General features: G+C 33.9%; 1 protein-coding gene across 7 annotated transcripts in view; it reads right to left on the bottom strand.

The window, feature by feature from the left end:
- The window catches only part of FERMT2 (FERM domain containing kindlin 2), a 72201-nt gene that overhangs the window by 16271 nt on the left and 42525 nt on the right, over window positions 1–13405 (bottom strand). For 4 of the 7 annotated variants that reach the window (XM_074365516.1, XM_074365515.1, XM_074365517.1 and 1 more), the window contains exons 4-9: window positions 11615–11749; window positions 5850–5882; window positions 5294–5519; window positions 5086–5188; window positions 3562–3669; window positions 228–362 (exon numbers count right to left, since the gene is read on the bottom strand). In XM_074365516.1, coding sequence (XP_074221617.1) covers window positions 228–362; window positions 3562–3669; window positions 5086–5188; window positions 5294–5519; window positions 5850–5882; window positions 11615–11749 — 740 coding nt within the window. The remainder of the gene's footprint in view (window positions 1–227; window positions 363–3561; window positions 3670–5085; window positions 5189–5293; window positions 5520–5849; window positions 5883–11614; window positions 11750–13405) is intronic. The other 3 variants (XM_074365518.1, XM_074365520.1, XM_074365521.1) reach the window with 1 other exon arrangement.

Below are 13405 nucleotides of genomic sequence, written 5' to 3'. Positions count from 1 at the left end.
ACATACAGAATATCAGAAGATCTATCTTTACTGTGTTGGAAGCACTAGAAACTAGAACCATATTAATTCTAATAATTCCCCTGAAAGCTTCTGGAAAATTGATGCCTGTATTCTCTAAAGCAGTAAGCATTTCTCTGTGTCCCCCAAATACTTCATGAAAACCTAACTCCACAAAAAAGTGTAAGCATCAATTCAAACTAAATTAGGAGGTAAAAGATTCAGCCTACCAAAATTGTTGATGTTTTACCCCCTTCCAAAGTAATCTCCAGGTCGGAAAGCGCAGCATCAACTTCATCAACTTCTTTGTCACTGTTGTTCAAATGATTCTCTGATGTCATGATCGACAGTTTATTGATATGATACTGAAACCAGAAATGATATTTTATTTAAATAAGTGTTCTAACTATAAACTTTAAAACGAGACTACTATCTGCATCTATATTGAATGCCGTTCATCAAATGTGAAAAGCTGAAAGTCACCAAGAATTAGAAGAGCAGGAAAATAACGGGCATGGCACCTGAAATCAATGTCGTAAATTTGCTAATAAATATTTACTCAAAAAACTAGGGTCTTTGGGCAGATACAAATGAATTCAGTTTGGGAATCCCTAGAATTTGGAGCTCCACCAAGCTCTACATGAGCAGAGGCTTTCACCTGTCCCTTTTTTCACTGCAGTATTGCATGTCTAGAATACAGCCTGGAACCAACAAATATTGAATAAATAAACAGAATGTGCATAATGTCTTTTGTAGAAATGGATTAACATTGATTACCTTACATTACTACTATTATCCAGCAGGGGAAAGTTAATCATCACTATTATGTTGAAAACTGAAGTTCCACCTTCCCCTCATCCTCAATTCAGTGCTGAAAACATGATCAGAGGGAGGTGATGTTTATAGTCTCATTTATACATAAGAATAAGATAGAATACGTTTATATGTAAATACATACACTACCTCCAAAACACAACAAAAACACTGACATACGCATATATATGTATTTAAAATGAGTAGTGATAACAACTTCTATATGTAGATAGAAAAATCTTTGGGTACAGAACAACTAGTCTGACTTTAAATACACTTAGGTCATCAATTTACAAATATTAATGATCAGATTTTGATGCTAACCTTTAGAGATGTTTTATACAAAGTAAGCAGAACTTTTGAATCACTTAGTTACCTTTCAAAGCTCTAAGTAGCAATCCATATTTCTGAAGGATTCATTCACTGAATACAGTCTATTCATGGGAACATTTAATGAACGAATCCTGAGGCCAATTATCTACGTTCCTCTGTTATTTTAAGACTAAGTGAATTAGTAACGACTAGTCTCTGGCTATATCGTCAGTTGTGCTGAAATGAGATCCTTATTGTGGTAGAAACTTCCATATTCACAAATCATGGATAAAGAGGTAGACTGAGGCCCTCATGAAGTGGCCTCAAGTATCAGAGTATATTTAGAAGCATACGGAGAGCTGGTTAAAAATATAGATTCTTAGGTTCACCCCCAGAGATTCTAATTCAGCAAATCTGGGGTCCAGCCTGGAATCTATGTTTTTACTAAATATGTTAGATGATTCTGATGCAAAAGTTCCTTATGAGTTACACTGAAGAAATTCTGGCTAAGAATGGGACTGGTCATTAAATCCAGCTTTGCTTTCAAAGGTGCATGGGGTATCTGTTAAATGTTACAGTACATACTTGGACCTAAATGCTTGAAAAATAGCGATACTAACTTATCTTTTTTTTAATCCACAGCTTCTTACTTTGAATTATTTTGTTTCTTTTTACTACAGTGGATTTTACACGAGGAACCAGAGGCCCTAAGGAGAGAACAGTTCAAGAGTGTAGCCAGTGTCTAAAATAAAAAATACCAGGCATCTCCTTGCCATACTTTCAGAGTTTCCCCTTTCTTGTACTGGATGGCTTCCAAGAGGCTTTGGTTCAGTCTCTAGGAAGGATTCTTACAATTCAGGGGACTTGTAGTCCAGATTTCTTCCAATGAATCTCAATTCTAAAATGGTCCAGAAAAGCTATGCTTTGGGGTATTCAGTTACCATGAATTAAAATCCATGGTTTCTGAGGTATTTTCCACTGTACTGAAATGGAATATCTAATGTTCACTGGGTGGAGGGGGGAGGGGTTTGAGAAAGCTGCAGAATAATCCCGTTTCTGTGACAATACGACTGTACACTCATTCAACAAACATTTTTTTGAACACCTAATATGTGCTGGGCACTGTATACATCTGTTGGCTTTTTTTAAAATGCATTATTTTTCTAATAAAAAGATAAGAAATGCTATATAAGAAAATCTGTGGTTTCCCCATGTATATTTTACATGTATTATTATTCTGTCATTAGCAAAACTTACACTAGAAAATTATACGCCCATATTCTAAGTGAGAAAGATGTAAAGAGAAAGCTATAACTTTCAATAAAATTGCTCCAGAATGTAATTAAAGAAATTATTCAGATAATCTGAACCATCTAGAAAGACAATAAAAGAATCCTAACTAGTTGATTAAGCAAGTCTCTAGAAAATAACTGATTAAACTAATTCATCTACCATCAAAGATTCTCCTCATATCTGAGCTTCATTTTGATTCCTTTCTTTCAGCAAGTAAAATAAGGAAAATTAGCTGTGCTTCCTCTCTAAAGGACAACTTTTTGAATCTCAACTAAAAACTTATTCTGGGTACATAAAAGCATTTGGAAGATCGAGAGCATTTATATTGGTGTACCAAGGAAAAAATGCAATCATTGTAGTAAAAGCTTTTCATAACTGAATGTCAACCTTGCTTCCAGTGCTTAAAGAATATCAACTTTATCAGAACTTTAGGTGAAAATAAAATTCCACTATAATCTGAGAACACTCACCAAAGCCTGACGCAGGTATCTGAAGTATAAGGTTAATGTAGTGGTCAGTCAGACCTCAGTGTCTCTAAGAATGTTGATTTGTGGATGCCACCCTAATGTTATTTTTACCAGAGGGGACAGCAGTCGCGAAGTGGACAATTCATACTCTAACAAGCCCTACTGTAACCCTGAAATAGGTGGTCTGCAAGAACCACATTTAGAAAAACAATGGTTTAATGTTTGCTACTTACTTCCTAAGGATTATCAACCTAAAAACTTATTTTTGTTTAGTTTCACTAGTCTCTTAAACCTTTATCATCTTTAAAGGTATGAATTTCTTCCATAGCCCATTTAACAAAAATTATCATCCTCAATTATTTATGAAATTATGCAAAAGAGCTTCATTTCAAAAATCTGATTTTTAATATAGATTTTAAGCTAATATACATCTGGGAGTAGGACACTTTTCTCCTACAGGATACAGAAAAGTATTAAGTCTGCCACTGAACACTTAGATAAGATAAAAAATTAAATTCGTGTATTTGTTTTGCCTTCTAAGTGTCTATTCACTCTCTACACAGCAAAAAGTAAAACACTATCTATCAAAATGCTACTGGAATTACTGTGCCACTTTACCATTTAAATAATCCTCAACCCTTTCCCCTTAAAAGTCCCATTTACCAATAATCTCCACTACCTGCAAGGCAGCAAACATCATCATTTCTTCTTCGGTGCACTCAATTTCTTCCAAGAGGATAGCCCATTTGGCCTGCTCATAAAGCTGATTGATTCTGATTGCATCATACTGCAGCAAAAGAGACACAGTTCTTTTGTACTCTATTACCTTTAACATTAATAACAAGGAAAAAAGCTACCCGTAGGGTTACCTATACCTGTATGTACGCACATCTAATTTTTCATTAAAAGTGGCATTAAAATATGCCAAAATATTTTTATGTATTCAGTATTAGAAGTAGGTTCTGTATGTTATTTTTTCAGTGAAATAACCATTAGCTGTCATAGCCCTTAACAAAAGAAATTTAGCTTGAAGACATTAAAATAAGGTAGAACTGATTGCTTTCAGTATTGTTATTACAACTTATGATACTAATATAATCAGACAGTAAATTAATTATTTTGGGGAACATCTTGCTCACTGTGGAAAAGCGCACTCAGACAAAGTGGCGGGTCTTTGGAAACAGTAATTATGTTAAGAATCTAAAAAAGAGGGGGTGTGTGTGTGTGTTTGTATGTTTGTATATACACACACACCCACATGCTTATGGAAAAGATTTACTTATGTTATTGAATTCTCCAGTTAATTATGTTAATAAAAATCAAATACTAATATCTTAACAAAACTATCTTAGAATGTTAACAATATACATAGCCCCCTCCCACCCCCTGCAAATGTAACTATGTTCCTAGAACATCTTTGGTTTACCAAAGTTAGGTATGTGATATAGCCAAAAAAGGGATTAAAATGATTTTTTAAATAATTCTACTATATACATTTTACAATTGTATAAAGAATTAAGCAAATAATTTAAAATAATAAATATACATTAAAATCTAGACTATAATCTAGACATGAAAAGGATGAGCAGTCAAGAGAGGTCCCCTCCACCTGCAAGGATGATATGAAAGCAAAAGATCCAAATCTCTGTGCCATGTCCAGATTTCTATAGCAAATTTATCAGAAAGGCAAAGTACTTCAGTAGCACTGATGATGCCAACCATCTGATAGTAAAAATACAATGTTTGGCTATTAGATTGCAAGAAATGGAGACTTAAAAAGAATTTTTTTGAAGCAACATCTTCTGGAATATATAATTAGAAATCTGAAGGTAATTGAACCAGTAATCTTTCAGAAAACTTTTCTTTCACCTAAAGTACAGTTGAAGAGAGATGTTAAAAAAAAAATAAAAAAGCCACATAAACTAACTTTACCAGTTCTGTGTACCAAACTTGTCCCTTTAAAATACAGATCAACCAAAAATTCAATTATCTTAACAAAAAAGAAAAGGTTTAGTCATGCTTCCAACCTACTAAAACAATAGACTTAAAATTTAAAATACAGATGCCTTTGTCCAAAGCTTTGAGTTTTTAATATTATTCAACACTTGATATATATTATATATATCCAAGCAATTCCTTACCCGACCAACTTCCAAAAAACAAACAAAAAGGAAAAAAAGGGATCCCTCTAAACCCTCGGTACCTTTGGATTCAAATCAAAAAAGCTGTAATACTTGAATCGGAGCAGCAAGGCCTCATTTTCCTTCACATCTTGTTCCATGAGAGATCTTGAGGAATCAAGCCACCTGGACAAATTAACAAGAGCAGTGGAACAAAACGAGACAGAATTAGTATTTCTACTTTATGTGGATAAAGAAATTTTTAAATTCTATCTATATTTTAAAACTTACCCTTGGTTGATTTTTGCTTTGTCAAGAAGGGCTTGAGGCTTGAACATTTTCGCCAAGATTTCTGGTGATGTTATTGGCTGACTGACAGCAAGTATACCAGGGTTGCCTTCCGACAAAGCACTGTCACCAAACCAAGCAGAAGTTGGTGACAAGGGGCTTCCATCATGAGCATCGTAAGTAGGGGTCATTGTTTTACTATAAAGTCCTGGGCTTGAATATATACTTCCTAATAAATAACATGAAAAACAGGTAGTTAAGTATTAAGTATAGTACCTTAGTTTTCAATAATACATGCTATAATTATATAAAGCACACTGTGAAGCACAAGCTTCGTTCTGAAAGGGAAAACTTTAGTACATTATCTGTCTTGAAAACATGTGAAATTAACTTTACTTGTGTAACATTAAGAGCAGGTAATAACAAGGTCAAAAAATAAAATTAAGTTGGTAGAAATTCTAGGGGAAAAAAATCAGTTCAAGAGAGTTAGAATGTAAGTTAAGGATATTGCTGAAGCAGACAGACCAACACTTTTGTTTTTAATTGTGCCAAGGCTCACCTTTCAGAGGGCCAATGTAAAGAACATCAGTGCCTATAGGAAAGGAAAGAAAGGATTCAGAAGGTAAAGGAAAGGCAACAATAGAAGACAGAAACAAAGAATGAAAATGAAGAGAAAATGTGAAAGGGAAAAAACAGATTTTTCCTAACTGAATCATAAACTGAAGTAAATATTGCAAGTGGATTTAAGAATAAAGAACCATAGAGCCATAACCTAAGTAAAACAAGTTCGTCCAATTCAGAACGAGGTTGTGCTCTAGTTACATGAAATCACCATGCCATGTTTTAAGACAGCTCAATGTAGCTGACTAGATTCACATAAATTAAGAGAATAATTTTATGTTGATGTTTTCTCAGTGAATAGCTGAACTGGTCCCAAAAGATTTACAAATAAAGTGTTAAAAGCAAAGGGATAAATAAAATTTTGCTCTAGAAAGAGGCTAAGAAAGGTACATTTTATAATTAAACCCCTGAAGGTACGGATATTGTCTTTTTAATTTGCTTCTTAAAGGCCTAGGCATATAGTAGAGGCTACATGAATTAGTCAACTGATGATCTATCCTGTCATTTAAACTACAAAAATTGAGATTTAAATTAAGCCTTTTTTTTAAGTTCAGAATGACATTAATAAAAGCACCCCCCTCCAAAGTCCTAACTCTATTTATTATATTTTGTCCTCTAGCCACAATTCTTAAAAAGAAAATGTTCTAAAAGCAACTTGTAGAATCTGAATCTTGTTAAATAATACAACTCATTTAGTGCTCCCCCAAACCCTATTATTCTCAATTTAGAGGAGCAAACTGAGGCCCAGCTCAGTTGGGCAAAGAATAATTCTGCTATAGAGAGTATACATGTAAATAAAGTTTGGGGAAACATCACCTCCTAGGCAGAATCTTCTCACTGTTAATTTCAAAGACCTAGCAGATAAGTCTTTTACTAAACATGACAGAATACTGAAAATTCATTCCTGGTATGATGAACTATAATTACTATTCAAAACTGAGTAAACTTAGAACTGACATTTTTCCTTAAGAAGTTTCTAAAACAGAAAATATATTCCCCTAAATTACACAGCATTTAATAGAATCACCCACACAATCAATTCCCTTCCCTATTACTTTCCTATACTTTGTATAACCTATGCTTCACATTTGATCAATTCACTGTTCCCATTTGTTCTTATTTTGTTAGGCAATCTGTGGTAAGAACTTATTTAGTGTTCCCAGCAACCCTATTATTCTCACTTTAGAGGAGCAAACTGAGGCACAGAGAAGTTAATATACTTGTCCAGTGTCAAGAGCTAGTAAGCTGCAGAGCAAAGCTATAAATCAGCAGTCTGAGTGCAGCTAAGCACGGTGCCTCCTGGGTACCGTAACTTACCACTCAGGTCATTCCCAACTGGTATGCATTTATTCGTTACAGAGTTTTACTACTGATGTCACCACTGCCATTGCAAACAATGCCTTCCAATAAACATTTCTGTACTTATTTCCCAATTTCAGCAGCATTGCTGGGTCAGAGGGTATGTGCATTTTAAATTTCTTTTAAGCCTCAAGTTCAGTGACAATCCCAATTAGCCTGTTACCCTGATTGTCCAATTTAAACTACATTTGAAGCAGAAAACTAATACAAGGTAAGATGAAGGAGCATATGTAGTCAGCAACAAAACATGAGTCTGCTGAACAATATGAATGGTAACTTAACTGTAAGAATGAGAAATAAAGACTTAAACAAGCACTACAGTCTTGGGCCACCTATTATAAATATTAAAAACCCAATGTAACCTAATAGCTTCTGAGAGTATTCCTATATTTTAACACAGTAGAATCTGCCTCATAACTTGGTTATTATATTCATTCAGATCCTTTTTAAAACAAAAAAGTATACTGAAGTATTTAATACACTTACAAAATTTTTCAATCAAAATATCTAGCTCATACCAAACAGAAAACAAATTACAGGTGAATTTTAAAAATATGAATGTTGACATTACAGATAAATATAGAAATATGAAGTAATGATAAAAGTATTAAAAGCAAATACAGAATTTCTATAATACTTATAAAGACTTTAAGAGTGATAACCAGAACTAACAGATTTGATTACATAAAAATATAAAACTTTAGTATAGCAAACAAAAGACCACAAAATTGAAAACAAAATGCCAGTATAGGCAAAATATCACATCAAAGGATTAATATCATTAAAACAAAAATATAGATAAAAGAAAGTGGACAAAGCCCATGATTTGAAAATTAATAGCTTAAAAAAAAGTTCTGATATTTAAAATGGTAAATTCCAGCTAGGAAAAATGGCATGCTGCATGGTGATTCTCCTCAAAGTGCCAAGCAAGTCAAGTATTGATTACTTTCTGTATTACTTTTCCTTTGTCTAGCTGCCTTTAAATTTTCTTAGGGAAGCTCCTAAAAAGATAATTTTCTATTTCTATTTACATAATAGATCCTGAAATTAGTAATTTGCAAGTCAGCACTATACAGTAAAGTTAATTCTTGGAAAAACTGTTTCCCCCAGACATGGGATCGACTTGACTAAAGTCTGAGAATCATTAATTCACTAATGATTCTTTACCTACTGAAACATTACTTTGAAAAAAATAAGCTTTGTTGAAGTATAATTTACACACTAATATTTTATCAAATGTTCCTATTAGAATTAACAAAATATTTACTTTAAATATTATAATTTGAGAGATGATGTTACATAATGGTTAGAAACATGAGTGCTGCATTTGAATCCTAGCTGTGTCCCTTACGAAGCTTTGTGACCCTGGGGAAATTATTTAATCCTTGTGATGTTCTTTCCTTGTAAATAAAATGGGGATAATGCCACCAAAATCATAGGTGTTTTGTGAGGATCAAATGAAAGATAGTGTATGTATTAAATAAGTTATCATTGACTGAATATATATATTAAAAAATTATTAACCATGGTCACAATTCAAGTAGCTCACGGGAACAAAGGGAAAGTGAGCCTGTTTCCTTCTCAGTAAAATGAAGATTTCTCCTTATCACACCCTGCAGTAGAGGAACATCTGTGAAGCACTGAGCATAGTGTCTGACAGCCAGAAGATGTCATGAACTGAGATATATGGACTTGTTGCTATTTATTATGGACACAATAAGCAACTGATCATATTTCTCAGTATTTGGTCCAATAATTGACTAAAGTGACTGACAAATCATAAAAGGAGACAAACTAGGTATTTAATATTTCTTTTAAAATGGATCAAGTTACTTTTCACATGTGTATGGGACATTTTCCCTACAGGTCATCAGCCCTCTCCGTATCACTATCTTTGGGTACTTTCTTAACTCCTCAAATGCTTTTAATTAAACTACTTGGGTGTAGACAACTAAAACCTATTTTTAAAAAAATTCCTTCACTCAAATGCAATCACTTCAACAGGGAACCATATTCAGTATCTTGTAGTAACTTATGGTGAAAAAGAATATGAAAATGAATATATGTATGTTCCTATATGACTGAAGTGCTGTAACACCAGAAATTGACACAACATTGTAAACTGATTAGACTTCAATTAAAAAAAAATCACTTTACAGACACAAGAAAGCCCAAAGTGTATGATTTCATTCATATGAGGCTCAAGAACAGGCAACACTATTCTGTGATGAGAGGCAAAATGGTTATTTGGGAAAAGGCATGCGAGGGGCCTTCTGGGGTTTGGTATCAAGCTATGTGCTGTATCATGTTCTGGGTGGTTACAAGGTATATACATCTGTAAATATTCATCTGTAGTTTAAAATCTGTTCACTTTACTATGTATAACACCTCAGTTTAAAAGAAAGAAAAGAAACCCATAGTTACTTACTCTTAAAGATTTGTAGCTTTCCCTCATCATAATTCATCATCCTTTGTCTTCCAATTGTCTTTTCTCAAAGCACTATATAAAAGCTCTCGTTTGCAATTCTAAGACCAATCCTGCCTAATTTCAACCACTCCAAATCATCCCATAAATATACTTTTCTATGTAGTTCTTCATTTTAAGAATGAAATGAGCTTCCATTCACACTAAAAACTAGCTGAAAGCAGAGATTGTGTCTACTGTCAGATTCCTTCATCAATATAAATCATCAGGTCTAAATCAGACTTTAAAATTAACCTTATTCTAATGACAGACACATTCTTTTATTTTCTTTTACCTCTTTAATCTACAGGCTTCACCCAATGCCTGCACCCCTTTCCCCTCATTCCCTCCTCCACATTTTACTGGAATTAAATTAGATATTCTTTCTAAAATAATGATTTGTTCATTTTGTAACATATTCTAGAAACCAATGACCCTACAGTGCACTCGTCTAAATTCCTCGGCCTGACATTAAATACCCTCCAGTGTGATCCTGAAGTTCCCGGAAGGTCTTGCCCATGAATTGGCTCAACTGGTTTATTTACACATCTTGTACTTCTCCTTTGCCAGAATGTTCTTTGTTAATATTATTCTTTCTGCTTTGATTGCCTTTTCTTCCCTTCAAAATCCTAGCCACTGGAATCCTAGCTAATTCACAAACTGAATGTACCCTATTTGGAATTGTTTTGTCTTCTGAATTCCTATAACATTATTTTCCACAACAATCATTTAATATTTATAGACTACCTTCTTAAATACAGTAACTACTTAAGGGTAAGGACTCTTATTTCTTCATATCTCCCAAATGTGATCAGTACCTGGGTAGTGACGTAAAAGTTACAAGGTATGTGACCTTAGACATTCCTAAACTTATTGTGCCAAATACCTTTATTTTTGTATGTGAGTAAGAACATAATCCACTTCAGTGGACTGTAGTGAGAATTAAATGAGTTTCCACAGGTGAAGTATATGAACTAGTTCTAGGCATACATAAGCTCTATGTTCAGTATTTACTTTTATCACCATCATCCTCATCCCAGAATTTTAAAAACCAGGAGTGAAATGGATTAGTAAAATTAGTTTACATGTTTGCTTCAGGGATCTGTCCTAAGAAAGGGATTAGTAAATGTATGGCCAGTGGAAACGTGGGAAACTATAATGTCCCAGGACTTAAGAACCATGTAATATAATTAATTGGTCATCTAGCTACTCAAAACACACTGCCTATTTATGTTCCTGCTGGATGCCATATGCTGAGTTAGGTCCTGGAAACAAAAAGGTGAAGGGCAGGCTCTTCATGCAGGGAGCTCACAATTATTAGGGGAGAACATGCAGTAAAATACCAAACAGAAAAGCCTGGTGACTTATGACAGAAAGATACCTCATTCAGGTTAGGGAGGTAATGGAAGGAAATCTGAGAAAGCTTCTTAAAGGAGCAATACCTTAAAAGGAAAAAGGTAGAGAGGCACTAAGAGACCTGCAAAGCATAGAGAAGGTTTTAAACAACCTGATGGAAGTAATAATGTCTTAACTAAATAGCAGTGGTTTTCACAAAATACCAAAAACACAGAACTAAATACTAAAAACTCTCTCATTTCCACAAAACAAAGAACTGAGTCCAGTTAAGGTACTGTACCCTGTTGACTGTTTCTGAGCAGAGAACCAGTTTTTCTTGATACAACTATTAACACGTGACATGATGAGCTGCAACGACACATTCCAGTGATTATTTCAAGACTGAGGGAAAAGATGCTCAAGGAGAGTGTTCTTTAACGTGACCAGTCTCCTGAGCCACACAGCCCATTTACTTCACTATCAAAAAGTCACAGGCATACAGTCCCTGGTTCTCACACTGAGCCCCTGCTTAGTCAAAGCCTCACCTGATCCAGGAGTGATAAGAGGCCCCTCTAACTCAAGTGCCTCATCTTCAGACTGGTCATCTAGCTTCTTCTTTTTTTTCTTTGTTGGATCTCTGGGTTTTTTCAAGAGAGAAAGCTCTTCAGGGTGTCTGATATCTGTTAAAATAAGAAAATACTATTTTACTAAAATAATGGAAAAATTAAAAACTTTACACTTGGTAAATCCATATTGATTAATCACTTTCAAGATAAGAATTTGTAATTTCCTTCTGTGTATGTGTGTATGTGTTTTGTCAGATATTAAAGCCATGCAAAAGACTGACTGTTTCAAAAACAATCTGCCAAAGCACTCTTAATTCAAAACTATCCAATAAATGTAGTTACCTCAAAGTAGAAAGGTAACAATCTACTAGGGTACAGAAAAAAAAATTAGAACTCTTGTTTACATATTTTTAATCCAAAACTGTAAGAAATTAATGTCTATATGATAGCCCTCATTCATTATGTATGTCATAAGTTACCCAAGATTCATGAAGTAAATGTAGAGAAAATACTTTCATATCATTACCAAATCTCAAAATCTTAATGAGCTCAAACTTTTCTGCTATGATATTGTGAATGGCTCCAAGTTTCTGTGTTTATTCTATTCATTTTCATGTGAAGAACCTGATGAGCAGCAAAATGGTTACACAGAAATAACAAAAAAAAACCCAAGTAAGTGTATATATATTTTTTTACATATTACATACCATGTCCGTAAATCACAAGAATGGTTAAGAAGTCAGTTCCCTCCCAAATTGAGCTAAAGATTCAATGGAATCCCAGTCAAAATTCCAACTTACTCTTGAACAAGTTGATTGTAAAATTTATAAGGAAATGAGAACAATTCTACAATAGTGAAAGCAATTTTTAAAAAGAAGAAAAAGTTGGAGGCCTTATCCTACCCAATTTTAAAATATCATAAAACTACAGCAATTAAGACAGTGCAATTAATAAGCTGAAATAGAACAGAGGGTCCCAAAACAGCCCCAAATATAGGTGGTCATTTATTTTGGACAAAGGTGACATGGCAATTCAAGGGAAAACAAAATCTCAACGAATTGTGCTAAATGAGAGATTCATATGCTTTTCAAAAAGACCATTAGCCCTCACATAACACAATATCAGAGTTTTACAGGGGCAGCTTGTACCTTCAGGAACCCACAGTATCCACCACATTCAATCCAGTATTACACACTCAGGAAGATTTTTATCTGTAGGGGACCTAAAACTAGGATGGAGCACTCTGCTGCAGACGTGCTGAGGCACAATTTGAGGCAGAAGCACACAGCTAAACTACCTGGATTCAAATCTCTGCTCCACAATTTATTAGCTGTGTGACTTGGGCAAGCTACTTATTAGCCTGCCAGCGTCCAAGTTTCCTCATCTGTAAAATGAGAATGATACTACCATAGGAAGTTGCTGTGGAAATTAAATGATTAATACAGGTAAAGTTCCTTGCATAGTTCCTTACACATAACAAGTACTTCATAAGTATTAGGTATTAATGTTTTTCTGTAATTTTAAAAATATATAATCATGGCATAAATTTGGAAATTATTTTAAAAATATAAGCAAGTCATTTAAAACCTGTTCGTGAAAAATGGAATATGATTATGTGAATCAGATCATTTTAACAGATGTATACAATTATGCAAATATACAATTTAACCATCTTCTAACACTGTGCCCATTATAAATAATGGTTCTTTAAACATCTATCTATATACATATTTTCCCACATTTTATTTCTTTAGAAATTCACTGAAGTAA

This window comes from Camelus bactrianus, chromosome 6 (genome assembly GCF_048773025.1).
Source record: "Camelus bactrianus isolate YW-2024 breed Bactrian camel chromosome 6, ASM4877302v1, whole genome shotgun sequence".
Lineage (NCBI taxonomy): Eukaryota > Metazoa > Chordata > Mammalia > Artiodactyla > Camelidae > Camelus > Camelus bactrianus.
Note: the sequence above shows the minus strand (reverse complement) of the source record. Positions and strands in the feature narration are given on the sequence as shown.